Source organism: Chlorocebus sabaeus, chromosome 15, assembly GCF_047675955.1.
Source record: "Chlorocebus sabaeus isolate Y175 chromosome 15, mChlSab1.0.hap1, whole genome shotgun sequence".
NCBI lineage: Eukaryota > Metazoa > Chordata > Mammalia > Primates > Cercopithecidae > Chlorocebus > Chlorocebus sabaeus.
Window position 1 is genome coordinate 2,507,307 of NC_132918.1, and position 25,591 is coordinate 2,532,897.

General features: G+C 43.3%; 1 protein-coding gene across 4 annotated transcripts in view; it reads right to left on the bottom strand.

The window, feature by feature from the left end:
• MLH1 (mutL homolog 1) overlaps window positions 1-25,591 on the bottom strand; it is a 56,773-nt gene that overhangs the window by 19,522 nt on the left and 11,660 nt on the right. For 3 of the 4 annotated variants that reach the window (XM_007971803.3, XM_007971805.3, XM_007971806.3), the window contains exons 5-13: window positions 24,253-24,325; window positions 22,426-22,517; window positions 19,676-19,718; window positions 19,440-19,528; window positions 17,292-17,404; window positions 14,279-14,372; window positions 11,446-11,599; window positions 5,901-6,271; window positions 2,973-3,121 (exon numbers count right to left, since the gene is read on the bottom strand). In XM_007971803.3, coding sequence (XP_007969994.1) covers window positions 2,973-3,121; window positions 5,901-6,271; window positions 11,446-11,599; window positions 14,279-14,372; window positions 17,292-17,404; window positions 19,440-19,528; window positions 19,676-19,718; window positions 22,426-22,517; window positions 24,253-24,325 — 1,178 coding nt within the window. The remainder of the gene's footprint in view (window positions 1-2,972; window positions 3,122-5,900; window positions 6,272-11,445; window positions 11,600-14,278; window positions 14,373-17,291; window positions 17,405-19,439; window positions 19,529-19,675; window positions 19,719-22,425; window positions 22,518-24,252; window positions 24,326-25,591) is intronic. The other variant, XM_007971804.3, reaches the window with a different exon arrangement.

Here is a 25,591-nt window from a genome sequence, read left to right on the forward strand (position 1 = left end):
CCCTGCACAGACAACACACTGCTCAAATAATCATACAGGTCAGGTGCAACTAAGAAAGCTGTGACAAGGAATGTATCTCTTACTTCTTTCATGACCTGGGGAACTTCATCAGGGAGTAGTCAGCCTGCTGGTCTATTAAGGCTAGTGGTATTCCTCGTCAAATCTGAGCCTCAGTCAAATCCCCATACAGCATTCAACTCAAAGAGAATCAGCTTCTCCCAGGCTGGGGCTTTGGGTGTCAACCAGATACCAGCGGGTAGGGGCTCATGGCAGAGGTCCCTCTCCTTGAACAGTGCCTTACAGATTATAAAGCACACACACAGTATCTTAAGTGTTCATCACCACAGCCCAGTAAAGGCTGCAGTGTAGCACATTTTACAAAGCAAGAAAATCATGCCCAAAATATTGAACAAATTTCTGTCTGGTCTCTGAATAGTGTAGGTGGTGGGAGCTTCAGAGGAGTTCTGGCTCCAAAGCAAGAGCACATTCCATTCCCCACAGCACAGGCGACTCCGTCTGTAAGACCTACACCAGCATGTTTGAAAACACCAGCCCCAGTCGATGGAATCAGAATTACACGGCATGCTTGTCCTGCAAGGGCTGTTGACCTGGTTATGCATCTAGCCTTCCTGCATGAAGCACTGCCAGTAGCAACCCACCACCACCAAGGCAGGAACCTGGGCCTGTTTTTGATTGTGGAGATGTTGCAATTGGTCTGTCCTCTCCATTTTCCCTTCCATTTTCCTCATCTTTAAAATAGAGAAAACGGCATCTGCTCTGCCTCCCTCACAAGACTATTCTATAATTAAGGGAGATACTATGTAGGAATATACAATTTTAAATCATTTAGATTTATCATTTTAGCCTCAGCAAGACTCCAAAGCTGACCAAACTTGAGGCAGGTTAGCTTTGTTAATACACTGCACTAAAAACAGTTTGATACTATTCAGAAAGTTATTGACATTGTAACTTTCAACAGCCTGCTATACATGAGGGAGACAAACCCTTAAAGAAAACTCATAATTTCCAAACTGAGGGAATCTGTCCATCAAAACCACTGTGAGGAAGACTGCTAAATGCATCAAGTAACAGCTCACCTTTTAAAAGCATTTTAAAAGTTCCTAGCTTGAAAGCTAACAATGATGGAAGGGAAGAGCAACTGGAGCAAATCATGGAAATAAAAACCAGAAGCCAATTGGCAGCCACTTCTACAGCTAGCAAAACCTCAGTCACAGGAAGTTTGTATCCTGCCCAAAGGGAGAGACGACCTGTGGGTCTTTTCCCACATGTAAACAAAGGCCCAAAATGCTAAGAAAAGGGAACAAATGTAGAAAGGCAAGTTGAAGCTTTCCTGAATTTGCTTAGACAAGTGGTGACTGAGACTGAAAAAATTAAAGAAGCCACTGAATCAAAAGCAGATGGTTTTGTTTTGTTTTGTTTTTTGTTTTTCTTTTGAGACAGAGTCTCACTCTGTCGCCCAGGCTGGAGTGCAGTGGCGCGATCTTGGCTCACTGCAAGCTCTGCCTCCCGGGTTCATGCCATTCTCCTGCCTCAGCCTCCTGAGTATCTGGGACTATAGGCACCCACCACCCTGCCTGGCTAATTTTTTGTATTTTTAGTAGAGATGGGGTTTCACCGTGTTAGCCAGGATGGTTTCAACTCATGATCTGCCTACCTTGGCCTCCCAAAGTGCTGGGATTGCAGGCGTGAGTCACTGCACCAGGCCAAGAAGCAGCTATTTTAAAGGGTTAGGGACTAGTGGGAAAGGCACAGAATTGCTCCTTGGCTACTCACTTCTTTTAAAAATTAAACCAGATTGTCATATTTTAAGATACACTTTGTAACAGTTTTGAAATTTGACTACCTTAATTAAGAAATGTGTAATAGGCCAGGTGTACTGGCTCACACCTGTAATCCCAGCACTTTGGAAGACAGAGGTGAGGATCACTTGAGCCTAGGAGTTCAAGACCAGCCTGGGAAACACGGCAAAACCCCATCTCTACAAAAAAAAAAAAAAAAATTTCACTGCAGCCTGGGTGACAGAGTGAGACCCTGTGTCCAAAAAAAAAAAAAAAAAAAGTATAATAGATGAAAAATAGAAGGGTCACTGCTAAGTTCTCAAGTACAGAGCTGCCTACTGGAACCCTGGACAATGATGTCTACACTTAGACCATTACTGTCTCACTCATAAAATGGGGTCAGGATTGTTGCTTGGGCCAGTTCACTGTTACACACCTAAATCCCTGAGTCAGTTCATCCCTTGGAGGTGACTAGCCTCACCTTTTAATTCCTAAAACTATTAGTTTAGTTTTGAAGTAACAGGGATCAAGATAGTTCTATACTCAGGTATTCTCAAAACCTATTTCTGACAAAGATGATAATGATTTACTACTTTGTCTTCAGAATGTAAGTGTCAGCTCCTTACTCTGTAACAAGTGTTATTATTTACATTTTATCTCTAAACAGCACAATGATCTTTAAGGGTAAAATTAATTTCATTTTATAGGTAAGAAAGAACTGAGGCATAGAAAGGTTAGGTCAGGAGTCTAAGGTCACAAAAGAGACGTGGTAGTGCCAGAATTTGAGCTCATGGCTACCTCCCAAGCCTGTGCACTTTCAGCAACAGGACATGCCATTCAGTACACAAGATAAGAATTTTGCTGACCATTACATTGCTTTCAGCTAAGACAGAAACAAACTGAAAATTGGTGAAATGACTGATTTACTCTGACTCCTATGGTTTAACAAGAATACCAATTAAGGCTAATTAAAATAAACAGAGATTATTTCTCTCCCTTTTCTCCCAATCAAAAATTGTCTTTAAGCTGATGCTATTGTGGGTTAGTAAAGGAAGAGGAGCTTGCCCAGCAAAACTGTAGTGGCCACTCTGACAACATGACTGCTTTCTCCATTTCCAGAACCTTGGCAGTTGAGGCCCTATGCATCCCAGGCAGGCCGCAGCGTTTACATACCCTCATGTCCCCGCTCATTAATTTCTTCCTGGAGACTCAAAACACTGGTGAGGTTAATGATCCTTCTCCGGGGGGTACAAGCTGCAGTCATTTCCTTTCGGGAATCATCTTCCACCATTTCCACATCAGAATCTTCCCGATGTCTCTTTCTGCAATGAAGAAAAGGAAGTGCAGATCATTACTATTCTTGTTTTTAAACTTAGCCAAATTTTGTGGGTTGCATTTTGGAGGAGCAAGCAACTTCTCTGTGCTGGTTCCACAGAGCTGTGGATGAACCCCTGTGCTGGTGGCAGGCCAAAAAGATCAGTCTGTTCTCTGATAGACTGCTTATCTGACAACGCTCAGATCCCAGCAGCTGGCCATGCAGCCCATGTAGCAGGACTCTGGAGTATAGCTTCATCCTGTAGAGCTGTAGGGCGTTGAACAAGTGAGCTGAATTTGTCAAGTCTCATTCATTTATTCCTCCATCTATCCATCCATCAGACACTGTTATATACTAACCACATCCAGCAATGAACAAAACAGATAAGGTACCTGCCCTCACAATGCTTACTCTTTTTTTTTTTTTTTTTTTTTTTTTGAGAGACATAGTCTCACTATGTCTCCCAGGCTGGAGTGCTGTGGTGTGATCTCAGCTCACTGCAGCCTCTGCCTTCCAGGTTCAAGCAAGTCTCATGTCTCAGCCTCCCAAGTAGCTGGGATTACAGGCACGAGCCACCACACCCAGCTATTTTTTGTATTTTTTTGTAGAGACGGGGTTTCACCATGTTGGCCAGGTTGGTCTCGAACTCCTGACCTCAGGCGATCTGCCTGCCTCTGCCCCCGAGTGCTGGGATTACAGGTGTGAGCCACAGCACCCAACCCACGATGCTTACTTTCTAGTGGGAGAGTCAAATAGCAACAGAAAAGAGATCATTTTAAGTATCAATAAACACAATGAAGAACATAAAACAAGGTAGCATAACAGAATGATGGGGAAATGAGAGGAGAAAGAACTTCAGACTGAATGGACAAAGATGGTCTCTGGCAAGAGGTGACTTGCTGGTCTCACACTCCCGACCTCAGGTGATCCGTCTACCTTGGCCTCCCAGAGTACTGGGATTACAGGTGTAAGCCACCACGCCAAGCAAGCCAAGAGGTAACCAGGGGGTTCCCAGGCTGAGAGAACAGCAAAGGCAAAAGGGTAAAAACCTCAGTCAGTTCAGATCAGCCACAAAAGCTGTATGGCCAAAGCACCATGTGGGAGGAGGAAAGGGGAGGGCTGGAGCAAGGGTTGGGTGAGGGATTTAAGTTTTATCCCAAGTGCAAAGGAAACCACTGAAACATTCTCAGCAGAAAAGTGATACCACTTGATTTTGGGCTTAAAAATATTTGACTACTCTGTGGTAAATATCACTTAGTTCTGCAAGTGATAAACAAATGTAATACTTTCCCTGCAGGGATAAGACCATTAAATGGGATAACGTATGCAAAGTATCTGGCACACAGGAGATGCTCCATAAATATTAGCTTCCTTTATTATTCCCTGGAAAAAAATCTTTTTTTTTTTTTTTTTTTTTTTTTTTTAAGAGACAGAGTGTTACTCTGTCAGCCAGGATGGAGTGCAGTGGCTTGACCACGGCTCACTGCAGCCTCAACCTCCTGGGCTCAAGTGATCCTTCCACCTGAGCCTCCTGAGTAGCTGAGACTACAGGCATTTGCCACCATGCCTGGCTAATGTGTGTGTGTTTGTGCAACTCTTAGAACTCAAGTGACCCTTCTGCCTTGGCCTCTCAAAGTGCTGGGATTACAGGCCAATGCGCCTGGCTGGAAAAAATTCTTAGAAGTCATCTTGCTAGGCTGACTCAGAAATGAGCAAACTGAAGTAATGCATCTCAGTTCACATGGCTAATTTGTGCCACGATAGTGCACGTGCAGCCTTGGGCAAATTCCTTCACCTTGAGCTCCAGGTTTCGTATAAGTACACATTAAATAAAGAATATCCACCTTAGAGATTTTGTGAGGTAATGTCTTACAGTACCTGCAGAATGTACACTGGAAGTGCTCAAAATCAAATGAGCACTTTTTTTAAAAAATAATAATAACATTTATTATTATTACTATTAATATTCCCACTCCTTCTCTCCAGCTTTCTTTCACCACTAGCCCACATACTTCAGGGAGGTTTTTTTTTTTTTTTTGAAACGGAGTTTTGCTCTTGTTGCCCAGGCTAGAGTGCAATGGCATGATCACGGCTCACTGCAACCTCTGCCTCCTGGGTTCAAGTGATTCCCCAGTCTCAGCCCCCCGAGTAGCTGGGATTACAGGCATGTGCCACCATGCCTGGCTAATTTTGTGTTTTTAGTAGAGATGGGGTTTCACCATGTTGGTCAGGCTGGTCTCGAACTCCTGACCTCAGGTGATCCACCTGCCTCAGCCTCCCAAAGTGCTGGGATTATAGGTGTGAGCCATGGCACCTAGCCAGGAAGTTTTATAAATTAGCTTCAGAATATGTGTTTTTTCCTGAAAAAAAGTGAAAGCAGCTTTAAGTAGGATGAAAAATAATCCTCCAGATATGTTAGGCTTCTCTCTCTAGCCATTTCTGGTGTTGAGGCTCTATCAAAATTCTTTACTAAAAATAAAAGATAAACCTGCTTTTTTTCTGGTATGTGTGTTTATTCAATTGAGCAACTATTCCACAGTCTGAAGTGTTTTTAACTCATGCTTAGAACTGTGGACATTTAAGTTATTTCGAAGGACATTATGGTGGGTGACTCTCAAGTTATGGTCAAAGGCAGACAGTGGACAAGGCCACAGCACCATTCCAGAGGAAGCAGAGGGCAAGTCAGGCAGAGAGAAGGTGCAAGTGATTCATGAAAAGCCAAAGTTAGAAGGCAGTTTTATTACAGAATAAAGGAGGTAGGCTGCACTTTTCCCAAAAGGCCATACCTGGGGTTGCTGGAAGTGGGTCCTCTCTTCTCTGACATTTCTGAAGTCCCCTTTGTTGTATCCCCCTCCAGGCTCTGATTTTTGGCAGCCACTTCAGCAGGGGATGGGAGTTCAAGCATCTCCTCATCTTGCTGCCTAGCCCTGCCACTAGAAATATCTGTCTTATCCTCTGGAACAATGGCCTGGGGCTGACTGGACAGGGGTTTGCTCAGAGGCTGCAGAAATGCATCAAGCTTCTGTTCCCGGGAATCTGTACGAACCATCTGGTGGGCATAGACCTTGTCACTACTTCCAGAAGTAGAAGAGGAGGTCAGACTTGCTGTGGATTTAACCATCTCCCCAGAGGGGCCAGCAAGTCCTGGTAGCAAAGTCTGTATCAAAAAAACAAAAAAACAAACAAACAAACAAAAACATATATACATATATATATAGTGGAGAGACTCAGAATAAGCAGCATAGATACACAGGTCTCCAAATGGAGCAGTACTAAGAAAGAAGCTAGAATGAGGTATAATTATGATTGTTATAGAAGCAATTCTGCCCAAAATTTGAAGTATAAAAGGTTTACAGGTATAAAATTCAAGAATTAAGCAAAATACTTATAATCCTAAAATTATCTTGAAATGGAAAAATCAGTGTAAAATTTTCATACTTTTGTCTGGGGGGATGCTGCCAGAAGACTTTTTATTGTGGTAAAATATATATGAAATTTACCATTTTAACCATTTTTAAGTGAGAGCTCAGTGGCATTTACATTGTTGCACAACCATCACCACCAGATATCTCTAGAACTTTTTCATCTTCCCCAAATTGAAACTCTGTGCACATTAAACAATAATTTCTCACTTCCCCTTCCTCCCAGCTCCTGGCAACAACCATTCAACTGTCCATTTTTAAATACACATATTTCCCAGCTCTGACCACTGGAAAGGCCTAAAAGTAATGACTACCCAGTAGCAATGAGGACTCCCAGATCCCAGATTATAGTCTCTAAATACCATTTCCCACTAAAATGAACTACTGCTCCTTGGAAAAAAGGCCTATTCCAGCACTTGGGCTGGAAAAGTATAAAATATGCCTGCAACATCATCTTGTCAGAAACAAGGAAATTATCAAGACTAATGGAATTCGGTCAAAAGGTAGAGGGCCCTAACTCCAAGGGCTTGGTTCCACTGGACTAAGATGGGATAATTTGAGCATCAAAAAGAAAAATGACTATAATTTATTAAAATGTGTTGCTCTGTTAATAGCTATGACAAAACACTGAAAAAGCAAAAAACTGAAAGTGAGGAGGGAGGAGATGGAGAGGGAGGGAATAAGAGGAGAGAAAGAGAAGGGAAAACATCATTAAACACCACTGGAAATTACTAAGACATCATTCATTCCTTTGAAACTTGATAGCTAGAGGGATATAATTCAGCATTTGGTCTTACTTTCTAGTAAGAACTGTACTTCAGGACAACCAAATAGCTATAATAAGGGAAAGTTCTTCTATACGAAAGAATTACAGTCAATACAGAAGAAATGATAAAATCAGAAAATCATAATCTTGCAATCTAATGAAATAACCGATTCAGGTAATGGTCATCAACGAAAGGTGACACCATTAAGCTACATGTTGATGGGTAAGTTTACAATGAGGGAATCAGGCTGTCACCAGTTGAACCCACTTATGAATCTTATCACCAAAATGACATAACAAGACATTATGCACCTCCTGCTGGGGTATATTAGGAAGTACAGGGCCAATGGAAACAAAAAGGTACAGTGACTTTTCTAACTTCAAACAGACTTAAAAGATTTTTAAGAGTAGTTATGGTAATTTCTGCTTCCCAAAATGCACCTGTAAATTAAAAAAAAAAAAAAATATATATATATGTATCTACACACACACGTATATACTTAATATACATAAGTACGTTTACACTTAATATTTAATATGTATATATTTTTGTCCAAGGTTTCCAGCTCATAACTCCCATAGTCCTGTTATAGTCTTTTGTCACAACGTTGGGGTGCTGTAGGCCTCAGAAGGTCTTAGGAAACAGAATTTCTCTACCTTCTCCTGCTTTCCTTTCACTTGCCCAAGGCAGGACTCTAATCTGATTGTGGGTCATAAGACCCTCATTCCATAGGGGTCCTGCCCCATATCCTGGAGGAAAGAATGGCCACAGAGAGGCCAAGAAGAATCTGAACAAACAGGTCTTACTGAGTTTAGACCCCTTTATGTCCAATCATATTTCGACACAGTTGTCTACGTTTCAATCATTCCTGCCTAACGATGTCTCCATAAAAGGCCCAAGAAGACAGAGTTTGCGGGCTTCTGGAAAGGTGAACATGTTGAGGCTGACAGGAAAATGAACAAGAACTCATCCATGTGCTGGGAGCCAAGTACATGGGGACAGAAGCTCCTGCGCTTCAGACCCTTCCAGACCTAGCTTTGCGTATCTCTTTATTTGGCTATTTATTGGTATCTTTTTAAATCTTTGTAATAAATCCAGAAAACTAAGTACGCGTTTCCCTGAGTTCTATGAACCACTCCAGCAAATTAATAAAAAATAAAGTGGGGGGTCTTGGGAACCCCAACTTGAAACTGGTCAGAACTTCTAGAGTCCTGGACTTGTGACTGGTACCTGAAGCAGGAGACTGGGGGCAGTCTAGGGGACTGCACCCTCAACCTGTGGGATCTAATGCTATCTCCAAGTAGACAGTGTTGGAATTAAATTGGAGGAGACCAGCTGCTGTCCACTGTGGAACTGACTGCTTGTTTAGTGTGTGGGGAGAAACCCCCACATAAGTGGTTATAGAAATCTTCTGAGTTGATTGCTGTTATGGTGAAAGATTGGAGAAAAACACGGCAACCAAATATGATATGTGGAATCCCCAGGGTTCCTCATTTCCACACCAAATGCATTCACTGCAAACCAGGGCTTCTGATGTACTGGCCATGATCAGTGGAGTACAAGGCACAATCTGAGAAGCAGAAAGATGGTGGCTCCATGGGCCAAAAAGTCAGGAGCCAGTGTGACCTGCTGCTGGCAGGGAGAGAAGGTATTCTGATAATCCATGAAAACAGGGAGCAGCAAGGAGCCCACCAAGCTGGTGTCATGCACCAACCGACAGGGGCAGGCCCTCTGATCCTTCTGAAAACACACTGGTCAGGACTTACGCAGAGTTCCACCAGAAAAAAAATGTAATCTAATAAAATGAATCTGACTAACCCAGGATAAAACAAGCAGGCATGCTGAGAGGTTCTTTTCCCCATGGAGCCACAGACTCCATATATGATCTCTGGCAAACCCCTTGGACCTCAACTGGGACAGAGCAAACGGCAATCACTCTGTGCTAGGCAATGTGCTCTCCATCTTCATTTCACACATTGGGCCTTTCTTCCCACTCCCCACCAGCCAAACCATTTCCAGGTCTTGGCAATTCTACATGCTCAACTATTAGTGAACGGGGCTACTTCCTGTGTCTCAAGCCCCTCACCACTTCTCCCAAATCATTGTAGGATTCTATCTTGCTCCTCTCCAGTCCATTCTGATATTGCAACCAGGGAGCTCTTCATAAAATGCAAATAAGATCCCACCCATTCCCATCAAATTGAAATCTAAACTCTTTAATATCCTGATGAAAACCTCTCTATCTGGCCTGAATTCTGCAGCCTCAACTCCACCACTGCCGCTTGTCCTAACAGATCCATACTCAGACCCCAGCACAGCTTAACCCCAGCTGCACATGACAGTACCTAGGGAGGGTTTTAAACAATCCTGAGGCCCAGACCCACCACCCAAGAATGATTTATTGGTTTAGGCAGGGCCCAGACATTGGAATTTTCTAAGTTCCCCAGGTAATTCTAATGGCAGCCAGGGTAGCATATACTGGACCCATTGCACTCAACTTTCAGATCCTCAAACACATATTCTCTTGCGCCTCTAGGCCTTTATCCTTGCCACTTCCTCTGCCAGAAACACACTTTTCATTCCCCCTCCCCTTTGGGTCCCAGGCTCCATGTCTCTTCCCTCCCTTTCCTAACTGACCAAGTCCAGGACAAGGGCCCTTGCTATATTCTCCCGAGTCTGTTTTTCTCTCCCATGGGATATATTCTCTAGTAGTCCATGAGCGCTTATGTGGAAGGCAGCAACATCTATGCTGCATCCCTGGGCACCCAACACAGTGTGTCTCAGGATTCTCGATGCACATGTGCGGAGGGAGGCAGAATAAAAGGAGCAGTAAAGGGGCACTGAGCTTAAGTGAGCAACGGGAACAGATATCAAACCAACTAACAGTTACTGGATATTTTCTGTGTATCACAGTGCTCCAAGAGCCTTACTCACCCTAGACACGTTAACCCACTGGGGGCATGTGTGGCCTCATCTCATCCATGGGCACTAGAAGGCATAGGGACTTAAGGCCTCTGTAAGACCCAGGGCTCATGTTGGTACCAGGAGTCAATCAATAATGGAGGAACAAGGGTTGGTTTCCAGACAGAACTTCTTCCTCCCACCTGCCACATATCCCTTTCAGGTCTGTCACATATCCCTTTCAGGTCTCACCAGTAAGAACCTTCCTCTTTGCATCAACAATCTCCAGGTGTTGGGGGGTCCAAGGCTGGTGGGTCTGCCCTAGCTGGGTTTAATCTCACCGCTTAGTGCCCATGCCACTTCCATCTAGATTCTTTCCAGGTAGGTAACTGTGAGTGTCCTTCTGAGACGCATTCATCTGCTTGGGAATTTTAAGTTTTCTGTGAAGCAGGGTCTCACAGAAGTCCAGTTTCTGCTTCTAGGATCCAGCATAATTTAATGCAGAAAATATTTATATTTATATTTCGTAGTTTCAGTGTGCTTATGATGAACATCTTCACCATGATTAAAGGGCTGTCCACAATCACATCATCTCAGAACCAGGAGTATATTGGAGAGCATTTTATCCAACCTGCTTATCTTATAAACCGCAAAACTGAGAACTCAGGTAAGTGAAGTGACTTAGAAGAAGTACTTAGAAGCTGTACCAGAGACTTTCTGTTCACTGACTGCTTGTAACTGTCCCTGGATGTGGGGATGATCCATTCCTCCATTACGGAGAGGGATATGGAGGCCAGGGAAGGTTAGTCGCACAGCTGGTAAGCTAGGTCTGTCCAACAGTAGAGCCTCTGCTCTTTCCACTCTTCTCACTGCCTCCCTGGGGTCCAGCCCCTCCACTGTGCCATGTGTAGGTAGGAGTAACCTCCTCCTGAACATCTAAAGTGAAGAGCGCATTGAAGAGGCACCCTATTCTGTTTTCAGACAGCTCGTTTTCCTAGGAAGTTGGTCTAAGGTTCCAGATGGAGGCAAAGTGAGGAAGTGAGCTCAGGCCTTATGACTCTAAGCCTGGGAACAACAGCACAATACCTTTATAACTAGGTTCAAAGAAGGAAATGTTAAAACTATCAAGGTAATACTTGCAAAGAAAGTTCCTAAGTAACAGGCAAAAATCTGGGCTCTCATGTCTGGCAGGGCACATTTCAAAGGCCCCAGAGAAGCAGCTGGATGAGAAGCCCCCTGACCTGGGTGAAGTACATCCTGGAGGAATTGGAGCCCAGGAGCTTGCTCTCGATGTGCTGTTGCACCCGCTCCAGGATGCTCTCCTCGTGCAGGAAGTGAACTTCATGCTTTGTGGGGTGCACATTAACATCCACATTCTGGGGACTGATTTCTAAACTGGCAGGAAAATAAAAGAGAACAATTACCTTAGATAGTGGGAAGGGGAGAAAAAGCCCACATATGGCACATATGGTGTATGTGGTGGCCAGAAGATTTGAGGAGGCCAGATGACACAGTGGTCAAAACCTCAGGATCGAGTCTGAGTGTGTTCAAATATTGGCCATACTACTTCAGAGCTGTGTAGCTTTGCGTTGTTACATCATCTTTCTTTGCCTCAGTTTCTTCATTTGTAAAATGGACATAACAGAATTACCTATCTCACAGGTTTATGGTGGGAATTAAATTCATGCCAAGTGGCCGGGCGCGGTGGCTCAGGCCTGTAATCCCAGCACTTTGGGAGTATCAGGCGGGTGGATCACGAGGTTAAGAGATCAAGACCATCCTGGCCAAGACCATCCTGGCCAACATGATGAAACCACATCTCTACTAAAAATACAAAAATTAGTTGGTGGCACATGCCTGTAATCCCAGGTACTCAGGAGGCTGAGGGAGGAGAATCCCTTCAACCAGGGACTCAGAGGTTGCAGTGAGCCAAGATCGCACCATTGCACTCCAGCCTGGCGACGGCGCAAGACTCCGTCTCAAAAAAAAAAAAAAAAAATTCATGCCAAGTGCTTTATATGTACCTGCCACATATAATATATGTGAACTGTAATTACTCTCATTTTAGAACTAGTGGAATTTTTTTGTGTGATCTTGGGCAAGTCACTTAACTTCTTAGGATCTGTTTTCTCATCTGCAACCATGAATAAGTAAGTCCTCTATTATGTGAGGAAACAATATATGCAAGAACACTTTCTATCCATAAAATGTAGTCATAAAAATCAGTTTAGAGGCTATGCTAGCTATCAATTTATTGCCTCAGCTCCGAGTCCATCTTTCATTGCTTGCTCTGTGATAATGGAGGTTTGCAATGTGAAGCTTTGCCAGTAGAAGGCGCTAGAGGGACTCAGCAGGAGAAAGGGGTTTCTATGCCAGGTTAGGGTGCACTCCTATCAGACTTCAAGTTCTTCAGCACAAGTGGCCAGCAGCACGTGTACTCTTCCCACGGGCAGTTTTTCCCAGCATCCCCTCAGAGTGGTACTGGGGTGCGCCTCATTGACTTTACCTCGCAGCGAGCCAGTTACGTTCTCTTCAATAAGTTATGCATCTCAGACAGTAGGTGGGGGAGTGTGGTGAGGGGATGCTATCTCAGCCCTAGGAGGAAATGGTTGTTCTTTATATATGCTGTTCCCTGTGTCTTATTACTCTATTCTCTATTACTCTAATCTCCAGTTTGTAATTCTTTATTCATCTATTCAAATTGTTGCATGGTTTCTATCTCCTGTTTAGACCCTGACTAAACCTAACTTTAGGCCGGGTGTAGTGGCTGAGGCCTGTAATCCTAACACTTCAGGAGGCCAAAGTGAGAGGATCACCTGAGGTCAGGAGTTCGAGACCAGCCTGGCCAACATGGCAGAATCCATTTCTACTAAAAATACAAAAATTAGCTGGGCGTGGTGGTGCACACCTGTAATCCCAGCTACTCGGGAGGTTGAGGCAGGAGAATTGCTTGAACCTGGGAGGCAGAGGTTGCAATGAGACGAGATTGTGCCACTGCGCTCTAGCCTGGGTGACAGAGCAAGACTCCTTCTCAAAAATAAAATAAAATAAAACTACCTTTGACCACAATTTTTATGCTCTCCCCTTTTCAATCAAAATGAAAACAATGATAAATTAGGATAATTAGGACATGAAATAGACAAATTAGTAGCAGAGCCAGAAATAATACAAAGAAATCCTCCATAAGTCAGCTCTGGACTGTAAATTCCTTTAGAGCAGGGGTACCTCACATTTATTCTGTATTTCAAATACCTACTATGGGGTTTGGTCTCTTTAATGCAAGTGCTAAACTGTATGACTGCTAAACTAATTACATCAACATCTGGGCAAACAACAGTGGATATTTTAAGACAAGAACCTCCACAGAGCAGGACATATTTTTTTTTTTTTTTTTTTTTTTGAGACGGACTCTCGCTCTGTCACCTAGGCTGCAGTGCAGTGGTACAATCTCAGTTCACTGCAACCTCCACCTCCTAGGTTCAAGTGATTCTCGTGCCTCAGCCTCCCGAGTAGCTGGGACTACAAGTGCCCGCCACCATGCCTGGCTAATTTTTGTATTTTTGCTAGAGACAGGGTTTCGCCATGTTGGCCAGGCTGGTCTTGATCACCTGACCTTGTGATTCACCCACCTCAGCCTCCCAAAGTGCTGGGATTTACAGGTGTGAGCCACCACGCCCGGCTGATTGTCTTTTATGGAAGAAAAACAGTAGCTGTTGTGGTTTCCCAACTGACCCCAGCAGAAGTAATATTTAGAGCCTTCAGAGCACATCTGTTTCCACTCTGCCTACAAGCTGTCAGCACCTCCTGATGGGGTGAGGCATGGCATTCCTTTTTTTATTGCTAACACAGAGCCTGGCATATAGGAGGCTCTTAGTGAGGTTCTACTAAATTAGTGAATACATGAAGGAAAACTGTGCCTTGTACCTGTAAGAAGGGACAGAACATCCTTTTGCCAGTGGTGTATGGGATTCACTCTGATTGTACTATTAGCATGCTCATCTCTTTCAAAGAGGAGAGCCTGAGAGAACATCTGTTCCCTGTGAGTCTTGGCTGAGGAGTTTGGTACTACATTACCTGAGGTACAGGAATGGGTGTGTGTTTTTGGGCAAGTAGGCTGCATACACTGTTTCTATGGCTTTTCTCAAGGAAGTTGATTCTACCAGACGATCTAAACAATAAAAAGAAAGCAACCAGTTCAAAACTGTCCTGAGGGGTGAGGTCACAGGTGTACATTCATACGAAGTCATGAAATCACCTCAGGAAAAACATTTCTGTAGTGATACGCACATCACATCCCCAGGAAGAAAGGTGCACCTTTACCTGTCACCACTTCCCAGCCCAGTATCTTACTATCGGCTTAGGACTGTTTTACTTCAGTCAAGTAACAGAAAACATGATAAGGTAATACATTCTCCCTCCTCACTTCCCTTTGCACCCATTAGCTCATGTGGACTAACTGTGCTTTTGCTGGGCACAGAGGGAAGTATGATGCCAGCCCTCAGACTTTTCATTCGGCAAATACATACTGGATATCACACACACCAACTGCTGGGAGACAACATGCTGATAAATAAAGCAATTCCAATCCCAAGTGGCCAGCACTATTATAGAGCTATGTGTGCTAAAAAGTGAGCCGAGAGAGCAACTAACTTTGCTCAGGAAGTTCTGACGGTGGAGCAGCCATAATGAGTTTTCCAGAATTTTGGGCAGTACAAGTGTCAATGCACATTCAAAGTAATTTAGGAAATGAGGCTAGTTTGGAGAGGGTAGAAAGCAATAAAGGCAGAAAAAAATAAGACTAAAATCAGAGGAAGATGTATTTTCAGGAAACACAGCTCTCCTTTCTCTCTGGACAGATTTTAGATGACCTGCTGATTATCTGTTGTCCTGTGTTGTTGTAGACAAGGATATGTCAAATCTTTTTATTTCCAACAGGAAGAGTGGTTGTGACTTTATCAATGAAGAGACTAACATCCTCTGAGTGCTCACCACATCCATGGCCCCACCATTAATGTCACTGTACTCTGTAACATGTGTCCTGACCACACAGGCCTGGAGCAGGCGTGGGCACCTGACAAAAGGACAGCTGGAGCCCCTCTGCTGAGAATTCTGAACTTGAGATGCGCCAAAGGAGTGTTCTTTGTCTCTGCCACCTGAGTGCGCCTGCACAGTGTAGATAAATGAATGGCATGCATAAGAGCTCGACCTTTCTTTGCTACTGGGAACTTGGTATTGTGAACACATTAGCTAATCATAATGCAGAGGCTGTGGTAAGCAGCCCCAACAGAAACACGGACAGAGGAGAGTCAGAGAGCACCTACATTGAATTTTTTGTCTGCTTTATAGCCAGCATATGTGTTACAAAGCAGTTATTCTTCAAGGTTAGGAAAAAAACTAATGAAAAACATTTTCTGAGCCTTGATTAACACAATCTTTGTTATATATCAGGTGTAAGTCCTTCCTAATAAAATAGGAAAAACTCTGCTAATAGACATCAGTTTAACAGAATGTGTTTGTAAAATGATTGGCTCTGTCCTTACTCTTCCTGTATTGCTTTGAACAACTGCTGTAAAACTGCATATTTTGAGACATTTACGACTGGTTAGCACTCTAAATGGAAGGTGGGAATATTCCATTTCCAACAGCAAACAAAACAAAAACTATAAAATTATTATTAAATGCTTTAAAACAATAAAGATAAGTAATCTATAAGATAAAAATGATGAAAACTGAAAACACAGAAATGGAAAGATTCATCTTATTTCTGGATGGAAAACGAAAAATTCAGACTGTGTTTGGGATTATTTGTTGTTGCTAAGTCACCACCAAAACCTTGTAATAAACAAGTTATAAGGAGCAGAATATAAAATAGCATTTGAGGCCGGGCGCGGTGGCTCACGCCTGTAATCCCAGCACTTTGGGAGGCTGAGACGGGTGGATCACAAGGTCAGGAGATCGAGACCATCCTGGCTAACATGGTGAAACCCCATCTCTACTAAAAAATACCAAAAACTAGCCGGGCGAGGTGGCGGGCGCCTGTAGTCCCAGCTACTCGGGAGGCTGAGGCAGGAGAATGGCGTGAATCCGGGAGGTGGAGCTTGCAGTGAGCTGAGATTCAGCCACTGCACTCCAGCCCGGGCGACAGAGCGAGACTCCGTCTCAAAAAATAAATAAATAAATAAAATAGCATTTGTTTAGTAAATAACAATCATGTAAACACTATGTCAGCAGAGAGATAAAAACTATAAAGGAGGCCGGGCGCGGTGGCTCAAGCCTGTAATCCCAGCACTTTGGGAGGCCGAGACGGGCGGATCACGAGGTCAGGAGATCAAGACCATCCTGGCTAACCCGGTGAAACCCCGTCTCTACTAAAAAATACAAAAATCTAGCCGGGCGAGGTGGCGGGCGCCTGTAGTCCCAGCTACTCGGGAGGCTGAGGCAGGAGAATGGTGTGAACCCGGGAGGCGGAGCTTGCAGTGAGCTGAGATCCTGCCACTGCACTCCAGCCTGGGCGACAGAGCGAAACTCCGCCTCAAAAAAAAAAAAAAACTATAAAGGAATCTGAGAAATATCCTAATTAATTTAGTTAATTTCCTCCCTAATTTTTAGAACTTCTCTTTGTATCATAAAGCTCATTCTTTAAAAAGGAAAATCTCAAGTATCTTAGCAATTTCTTTAATGACAATGCCTATACCTAAGGTACTCCTTTTCCGTGTCCTGTTGTGCAATTTCAAATGTGGCCCTTGATCTCTTGCAGCAATGTTCTGGCTAGGGCTTGCTTGTAAAGACTCTGACACCATCAAAGGAAGGTGTGCTGGCTCACAGGAGCCTGTTATTCCCTCTCCTGCGCTTCCTCTTAGAGGTGAGAACCAGACTCCAACAGTCAACCAGCAATGAGCACATGTGGGAGGGCTAAGCGCAGACTTAGGACAAAAATTATACATGCTTCCCAATAAAACCAAACTTGGCCATGAGGTTTCTCCATGTTTAATCAAACCTATGGATCAGAAATTTTTCCATGGTCCCATAAAATTCCCTGTGGGTGTTTCCTATGAATGGATTTCCCATGTGGTTCTTTTTCACTTACGGTTGATGAAGAGTAAGAAGATGCATTTCTTCACTGAGTAGTTTGCATTGGATATATAACCATTCATTTTGAAAGCTAGGGTTTTATCCTCACATCCAATTTCTATCAGTTCTCTGGTTAGAAAAGAGATTCCGAAGCTTTTGAAAATACTCAAAACTCAAACATTACAAAAGAATCAGAATTTAAAAACACAAGGTTCCTTCCCATAAACTAACTTTGTGAAATGAGGGCCCCGGAGACTTGGTCCATTTGAGGTCCTCCTGTGCCTGTCCATTCATCCATCCATTTGTCTGTTCATCCATTCACCCAACAACCATCCCATCCATCCATCCATCCATCCATCCACCCACCCACCCACCCTACTCGGTCAGTGTTTTCAAGCACCTGTGCTATGCACCAGGTACTGCTCTAATTGCTAAAACAGAACAATGAGTCCAAGCTCTGAGACCTTATTTTGCTGAAACTTGAATATATCTTAGTAAACAAATCCCAAAGATGAGATTCCAAGAACTTATCTCCGCTGAATTACTTGCTATACCGAATAGCACCACAATGTGGTTCTACAGTGTGTGTTGTTCCCAGGAGTGTCTATTGGGGAGGGAAGGTTAATAGGTGAAAAAGAGGTCCTCAGACAAGCAACACTTATTTCTGTCTGGAGACCTTCCGAAGAACTAGTCCCTGTCTGGAAAGCTCTACTCTTAACCTATTGGTACCCAGTTAATTCCTATTTATCTTTCATATTTCAAAAATTATTTCTTTCAAAGAACCTTCTCTAATGATCCCTTTCTCTGACCCTACAGAGTTTCCCATTATGTCCTTTATTTTTCCAGTGAGGCATCAAGGACAATCTGCTAATGAATGGCATAATTATTTCATGTGTCTTTCCAACTGAAAAGTCAGCTGAGGGCAAGCATCATTTCTTCTTTATTCACTACTATATCCCTACCATATAGCACAATACCCAGGAAATAGCAAACATTCAATAAGGGTTTGCCGAATGGCTGGTGGAAGCTTTTTATGCAGTAATGTGTGGTCTGAGTGTCTTCAACGGAGGGTATGGCTTGCAGCACTTCCCATACACACTGAACCAGCAACTCTTTTTTCCCAAAATGCCTCAAGAAGCTAGTGTTCTGGAAGCCTGCTTTGGGAACTGCTGCTCTAGAGGATTTCTAAACTTGTACAATCCCTAAGATTTCCCGACAACTAATTCTGATCTTAAAATCTAGTTAAAGAAGCTCTGAAAAGTTACACTGTACAAGCAGAGCTCTCCCTTCGCTCTGGGAGCAGTTTTAAAAAACTAATTCATTCGCGATTAGAAAGAAAATAGCAAATTAAAAGCAAACTAATTGTTCCTTAGTCGGTTTAGCTCAAAGAATAAAAAATTTGTCCTTCAAAGTAGAAACTGGGCTCTGGAATGACTGCTGCTGCTTTTCAGATTTCTGGGAAAAATGAAGTCAGGAGCTGTCTCATCCATATACCTCCCATATATGGAAGGGTCTCAGTATTTTTCCCCTCAGATTATGACATAGGCACTTTGGGCTTTATAAAGTCCTGAGACAGCTAGGAATCTATGATGGAAATGGTGGTTTTTATATGCAGAGAGGAGCACTATGAGGAATCCATAATGCAAGCACCTTCCCCTCTTATGCTTTTCTTGATAATGAAGATTTAGTGACACGAATCTAGTCTTCAAGGGCAGGAAATATTTTATTTGTCTTTATATCCCAATATTTTATTTGTCTTTATATCCCTAACTTCTAGCACAAAGCCTGGAATATGAGAGGCAATTAATAAATGTTGAATGATAAATAAGTGAAATCCTAAAGTGATGATACTGGAAATACAAGGAAAAGAAGGAGCACTGGAGGATAAAATAATTCTACTACACTACAAATATTTTCAAGACTAAGACCTTGAAAGAACACGATTCACGCCACAGCATCTAGAAGATTACATGCACCCAGAAAGTGTCGATTACATGAAATAAGAACTCCATTAACAAACCTGAAGCATAAAACAAGCCTGTGTATTTGACTAAAGCAAATTCTTAAGGCAGGTACTATCTTGAAAGGTTCCAAAATAATGTGATGGAATGATAAACCAAGATAAGAAATGTAAAAGATTTTTTTATATAGGTTATGGACATACCGACTAACAGCATTTCCAAAGATGGAGCGAATATTGTCCACAGTTGAGGCATTGGGTAGTGTCCTAACATCAGCTACTGTCTCTCCCTGCTGATAAACAAACAGCAGAAGACACAAGGATTTATTCTCTCACGGTTGAGACTGAAAACATCATAACCTTATCTACACCAGCAAACTATTAAAAATCCCTTCTTCTTTTCATAAAACAAAACCATCCCCCATAAACCAATAACTTACTTTTTTAACTGAGAAACTAATGCCTGCATTATGTATTGAATACCTGGAAAAGAAAAACAAAAGAGTAAGAAAAAAGTTGCCAAAAACACACACTAGATGGCAGAGGCCCCTTTTAGTTAAATAAGTTGCTGGAGTTGAGTAATCTAAACAAAGGTGCGCATAAAGAAAAATATCTCCATAAAGCCTATTAATATTTTACCCACAGAAAAATAAACCAGCAGAAACTTCATAGAGATATAAATGCTAAATGTGACTAAATCAAAACACAGGCTCCTCTCTGCTTTTATAGGTTGCTGATAGAATCCAGGATATCACACCACAATCTCCTTTTTATTTATTTTTATTTATTTTTGAGACAGAGTTTCACTCTTGTTGCCCAGGCTAGAGTGCAATGGCACAATCTCGGCTCACTGCAACCTCCACCTCCTGGGTTCAAGCGATTCTCGTGCCTCAGCCTCCCGAGTAGCTGGGATTATAGGCGCCTGCCACTAGGCCCAGCTAATTCTTTTTGTACTTTTAGTAGAGACAGGGTTTCACCATGTTGGCCAGGCTGGTCTCGAACTCCTGACCTCAGGTGATCTGCTCGCCTCGGCCTCCCAAAGTGCTGGAATTACATGCGTGAGCCACCACATTCGGCCCACAATCTTTTTACTTTCAGTTTTATTTTCAGAGTGTCCCAAAGGTCTGGTTTGCCTCAAGGACATCTTGAGAAGCTAGCTATAACAAGCCCTGCTTTTACTCTCTCTCTGAGCCCTCAATACGCCCTCCTCACTGGCTTCTTCCTGCCCCTGGGTCTTATTCCAGTATCTCCCAACCTTTTCTTGGTTGGCAGTCATTTATTTCTCTTTTCTCTACGGAGCTTGTGAACGGAAGGATTGTGCCTAGCAAAATGCATTTATTAAGTAACAATGTTTCACTTTACCACACCTAGAACCAAAACAGTCAACTAGAACTCCTTTATTTTCAGGAGGTAATGAATATTCTGACAGATTTATAAAATTCCAAGAAAAAGCAAAGACACTTAATGTATAAACCTGTGTCATTTTATTGAGGTGAAATGTTTGACTCATTTTAGATTTTTTTTAGAAATACTGAAAAATGGGCCAGGTGCAGTGGCTCATGCCTGTAATCCCAGCACTTTGGGAGGCCGAGGCGGGCAGATCATCTGAGGTCAGGAGTTCGAGACCAGCCTGACCAACATGGAGAAACCCCATCTCTACTAAAAACACAAAATTAGCCGGGCATGGTGGCATATGCCTGTAATCCCAGCTACTCGAGAAGGCTGAGGCAGGCAAATCGCTTGAACCTGGGAAGCAGAGGTTGTGGTGAGCTGAGATCACACCATGGTACTCCATCCAGCCTAGGCAACAAGAGTGAAACTCTGTCTCAGAAAAAAAAGAAATACTGAAAAATGGTCAGGCGTAGTGGCTCACGCCTGTAATCCTAGCACTTTAGGAGGCTGAGGTAGGTGGATCACCTGAGGTCAGGAGTTCGAGACCAGCCTGACCAATATGATTAAACCCCCTCTCTACTAAAAAGAAAAAAAAAAAAATAGCTGGGCATGGTGGCATGTGCCTGTAATCCCAGCTACTCGGGAGGCTGAGACAGGAGAATCGCTCGAACCCAGGAGGCAAAGGTTGCAGTGAGCTGAGATTGCACCATTGCACTCCAGCCTGGGCAACAAGAGCAAAATTCTGTCTCAAAATATATATACACATATATTGAGGTGAAATGTTTGACTCATTTTAGATTTTTTTAGAAATATATATATATATTATATATCCCAATCAATGATATGTGGGTTCGGAGAGCCTATACTGAAGCCATCTGTACCATCTGTACCAGCAGAGTCAGTCTATCATGGATATAATGTTTTCATCTGTCCTGAATCCCTTCTCCTTTTTATGGTAACAGCCTCTCATCTTCCTTTGGGAAACTACCTCTATTCCATTCTATTTGATATGCACCCTTAATAAGACTGCCAATCAAGAAACCTTCTCCCCATAGATATGGACACATGATCATCGAATGCACTGTTAGTAAACTGACTCCAGAGCAAAGTCAGGAAAAGAATAAAAACAACTGGTGTACAGTAATGACATTAAGTCCCAGAGGCACCCTGGTTCTTATTCTCTCCAAGGGGCAACTGCACACACTTCATGTTGTAACTCAGCCTTCCACTAAATTTCTTTTTTTTTTTTTTTTTTTTTTGAGACGGAGTCTCGCTCTGTCGCCCAGGCTGGAGTGCGGTGGCCGGATCTCCGCTCACTGCAAGCTCCGCCACCCGGGTTCCCGCCATTCTCCTGCCTCAGCCTCCCGAGTAGCTGGGACTACAGGCGCCCAACACCTCGCCCGGCTAGTTTTTTATATTTTTTAGTAGAGACGGGGTTTCACCGTGTTAGCCAGGATGGTCTCGATCTCCTGACCTCGTGATCCGCCCGTCTCGGCCTCCCAAAGTGCTGGGATTACAGGCTTGAGCCACCGTGCCCGGCCTCACTAAATTTCTTTTTAGCTCAAGTTGGCTAGAGTCAGTTTGTTTTGCGGCCATCAAAGAGCTCTCATTGACCTAAAGACCAACTGCTCTTTCCTGGGGAGATGAGAGAAAGTGCAAAATTGGTGGCTAAACCTTGACCAGAAACTAGTTTTACTTTTCACCATCTAGTTCAGCAACTGTTCACAATTTATGAACACTAGAACATATTACCTTGGTGACAAATCTCAGAGACCCACTCCCAGATTTTGGACTGTACCTGCCAACAATTTCCAAAATTTTCCCATATTCTTCACTTGGATTTTTTAAAGCTTTTCTCCTCGTGGCTATGTTGTAAAAAAGGTCCTCCACCTGCACAGAAGATCGATTTTTCTTGTAAATTCATAGAAGTATATGAAAATACAACCCAAGCTGTCCTAGCAAAAGCTAGGTCTTAAGATAGTGAATCCAATTATATTTACCAACAGCTCAGTTCTAACAACTGACTGAGGCCAGGGATAACACAGCATTAACAGAAGAATTAAAGGACATTTTTCCTCCCTCCCACATTCATTCACTGATTTCTCAACTATGCACTGGGGGCTATCTTTGTGTCAGGGTCTTTGCTTTGTGCAGAAAATATGAAGACAAAGCATGATCTTGCTCAGAAGAGTACATGATTTAGTGGGACACACATGTAAACTGAGAAGTATAATTTCACATGGCATTCAAAGACAGGCTGGGTGCAGTGGCTCACGTCTGTAATCCTAGCACTTCGGGAGGCCAAGGTGGGTGGGTCATCTAAGGTCAGGAGTTCGAGACCAGCCCGGCCAACATGGTGAAACCCTGTCTCTACTAAAAACACAAACATGAGCCAGGCATGGTGATGCATGCCTGTAATCCCAGCTACTCAGGAGGCTGAGGCAGGACAACTGCTTGAACTCAGGAGGCAGTGATTGCGGTGAGCTGAGATCACGCCACTGCACTTCTGCATGGGCAACAGACTGAGACTTTGTCTCAAAAAAAAAAAAAAAAGATATTTTTTCAACCTAATAATAATCACAAAATTTCTTAGATCATTTGAAGTTCTTGGAAATCACACTGTGGTCACTGTGGTATAAGATCTCTCTTTTTTTTGAGACCATGTCTCACTCTTGTTGCTCAGGCTGGAGTGCAGGGCCGTGATCTCGACTCACCGCAACCTCCACCTCCCGGGTTCAAGCAATTCTCCTGCCTCAGCCTTCCTGAGTAGCTGGGATTACAGGCATACGCCACCACACCTGGCTAATTTTGTATTTTTAGTAGAGATGAGGTTTCTCCATGTTGGTCAGGCTGGTCTTGAACTCCCGACCTCAGATGATCCGCCCGCCTTGGCCTCCCAAAGTGCTAAGATTACAGGTGTGAGCCACTGTGCCCAGCCCAAGATCTCTCTTAACATGTATTGCAAAACACACATTTTTTTCTGCCTCCTGCCTGCCTTGTCACACCTAGGATTAGGCAGGTTACAGTGGTCTTCGAGAAGACATGCTCTAGATGTGACTTGGGTGGAGGGGCAGGATGCATAACATGACAGCAGGGTGCTTTGTGGAATCACAGAAGGGAAAGAGACCAACTTGAGGCACTATACATAGGCAGCATGATGGACTTTCTCCCAGCTAATGATATAGTCATATGTCTCATCAGACACCCTTTAAGTCAAGAGAGCAAGTATTCTTTGCTTCATTTGATAGATGAGAAAACTGGGGTTAAGGGATGTTAAGTGACTTGCCTCTGGACGTACAACCATTGAGTGACAAGGCTGGGCTCTAACCCACACCTCTGGAGTCAAGCTTAATCTTCTTTCAATGCCAACTACCCTGCAATTGATTTTTGCCATCCCAGTGAAGAATCTCCTAGCCCTTAAAAAAGACAAGGAGGTCGCAGGCTGCCATGCCACAAAAGCCAATAGTCATTTATCTTGCTTGGAGGATGATATCTTGGGATCTCCAATGACTAGTGGAAATTCATTTTATTATGACCCTGAAAACTCAGAGACAATTTTAATTTTTATTCCAATATTTATACAAACAAAGCTTCAACAATTTACACTCCCATGTACCATTCTTACCGTGATCTGGGTCCCTTGATTGCCAGCACATGGTTTAGGAGGACCTTTCAGTTTTCCATCTGAGTAACTTGCTCTAATGAGAAAATGTAACAAATTAATATCTAGTAGAGAGATAGATACTAATCCCAAGGGAAAAAAGAAAACCATACCAACAACAGATTAAAATATAGCCATATTACATATTGTCTTAATTATTTATCATTTTCCTGTTTATTTCTCCACTACTTCCATAATCATTTGAATTTGATTTTTTTTTTTTTGGGATGGAGTTTTGCTCGTTTCCCAGGCTGGAGTGCAATGCCGCAATCTCAGCTAACTGTAACCTCCGCCTATCAGGGTTGAAGAGATTCTCCTGCCTCAGCCTCCCAAGTAGCTGAGATTACAGATGCCCACCACCACACCCAGCTAATTTTGTATTTTTAGTAGAGACGGAGTTTTACCCTGTTGGTCAGGCTGGTCTCGAACTCCTAGATACGCCTGCCTCGGCCTCCCAAAGTGCTCGGATTACAGGCATGAGCCACCACACCCAGTCCTTGAATTGGATTTTTAAAAATATCTGTTTTTCTAGCAAATGTTCCTATTTACTTGCTGGGTTCTAAGCTGCCAAACAATGGTTTTGCCACTGCCTAAGTTAACAGTAAAATTTTCCAGTAATTCTGCAATTATTTATTGAAGAGCTACCATGTGTCAGGTCTGTGGAAGCCCTGGTAATAAAGAAAGGTCTTGGGAACGGGTGCGGTGGCTCACGCCTGTAATCCCAGCACTTTGGGAGGCCAAGGTGGGTGGATCACGAGGTCAGGAGATCAAGACCATCCTGGCTAACACAGTGAAACCCCATCTCTACTAAAAATTCAAAAAATTAGCGGGACATGGTGGCGGGTGCCTATAGTTCCAGTTACTCGGGAGGCTGAGGCAGGAGAATGGCGTGAACCCAGGAGGCGGAGCTTGCGGTGAGCCAAGATCGCACCACTGCACTCTAGCCTGGGTGACACAGGGAGACGACGTGTCAAAAAAAAAAATTAAATTAAAAAAAAAGAAAGCTCTTCATCTAGTGATGCGTAGACTTTTTACCTAACTGTAGAACTACATGCTAAGTGATCTAGAGAAGGGTCCATTCAGCCTGGGGTGGGAGTGAGGGTGAGTAAAAGCATCCCAGAGAGCCGGCAATTCATCTGTTCTTTAGAGAGGAATAGTTTCAGGTGGAGACAGCAGGAAAGACCATCCAGGAAGGCAAAAACAAAAATGAAAGCATAGAGGCTTTAGAATACATGGCAGCTGGGAATAGGTAGAGAGAAGGGGCTGGAAAGGCAGACTGAGAGCACATTGGAAGGGGCTGGTT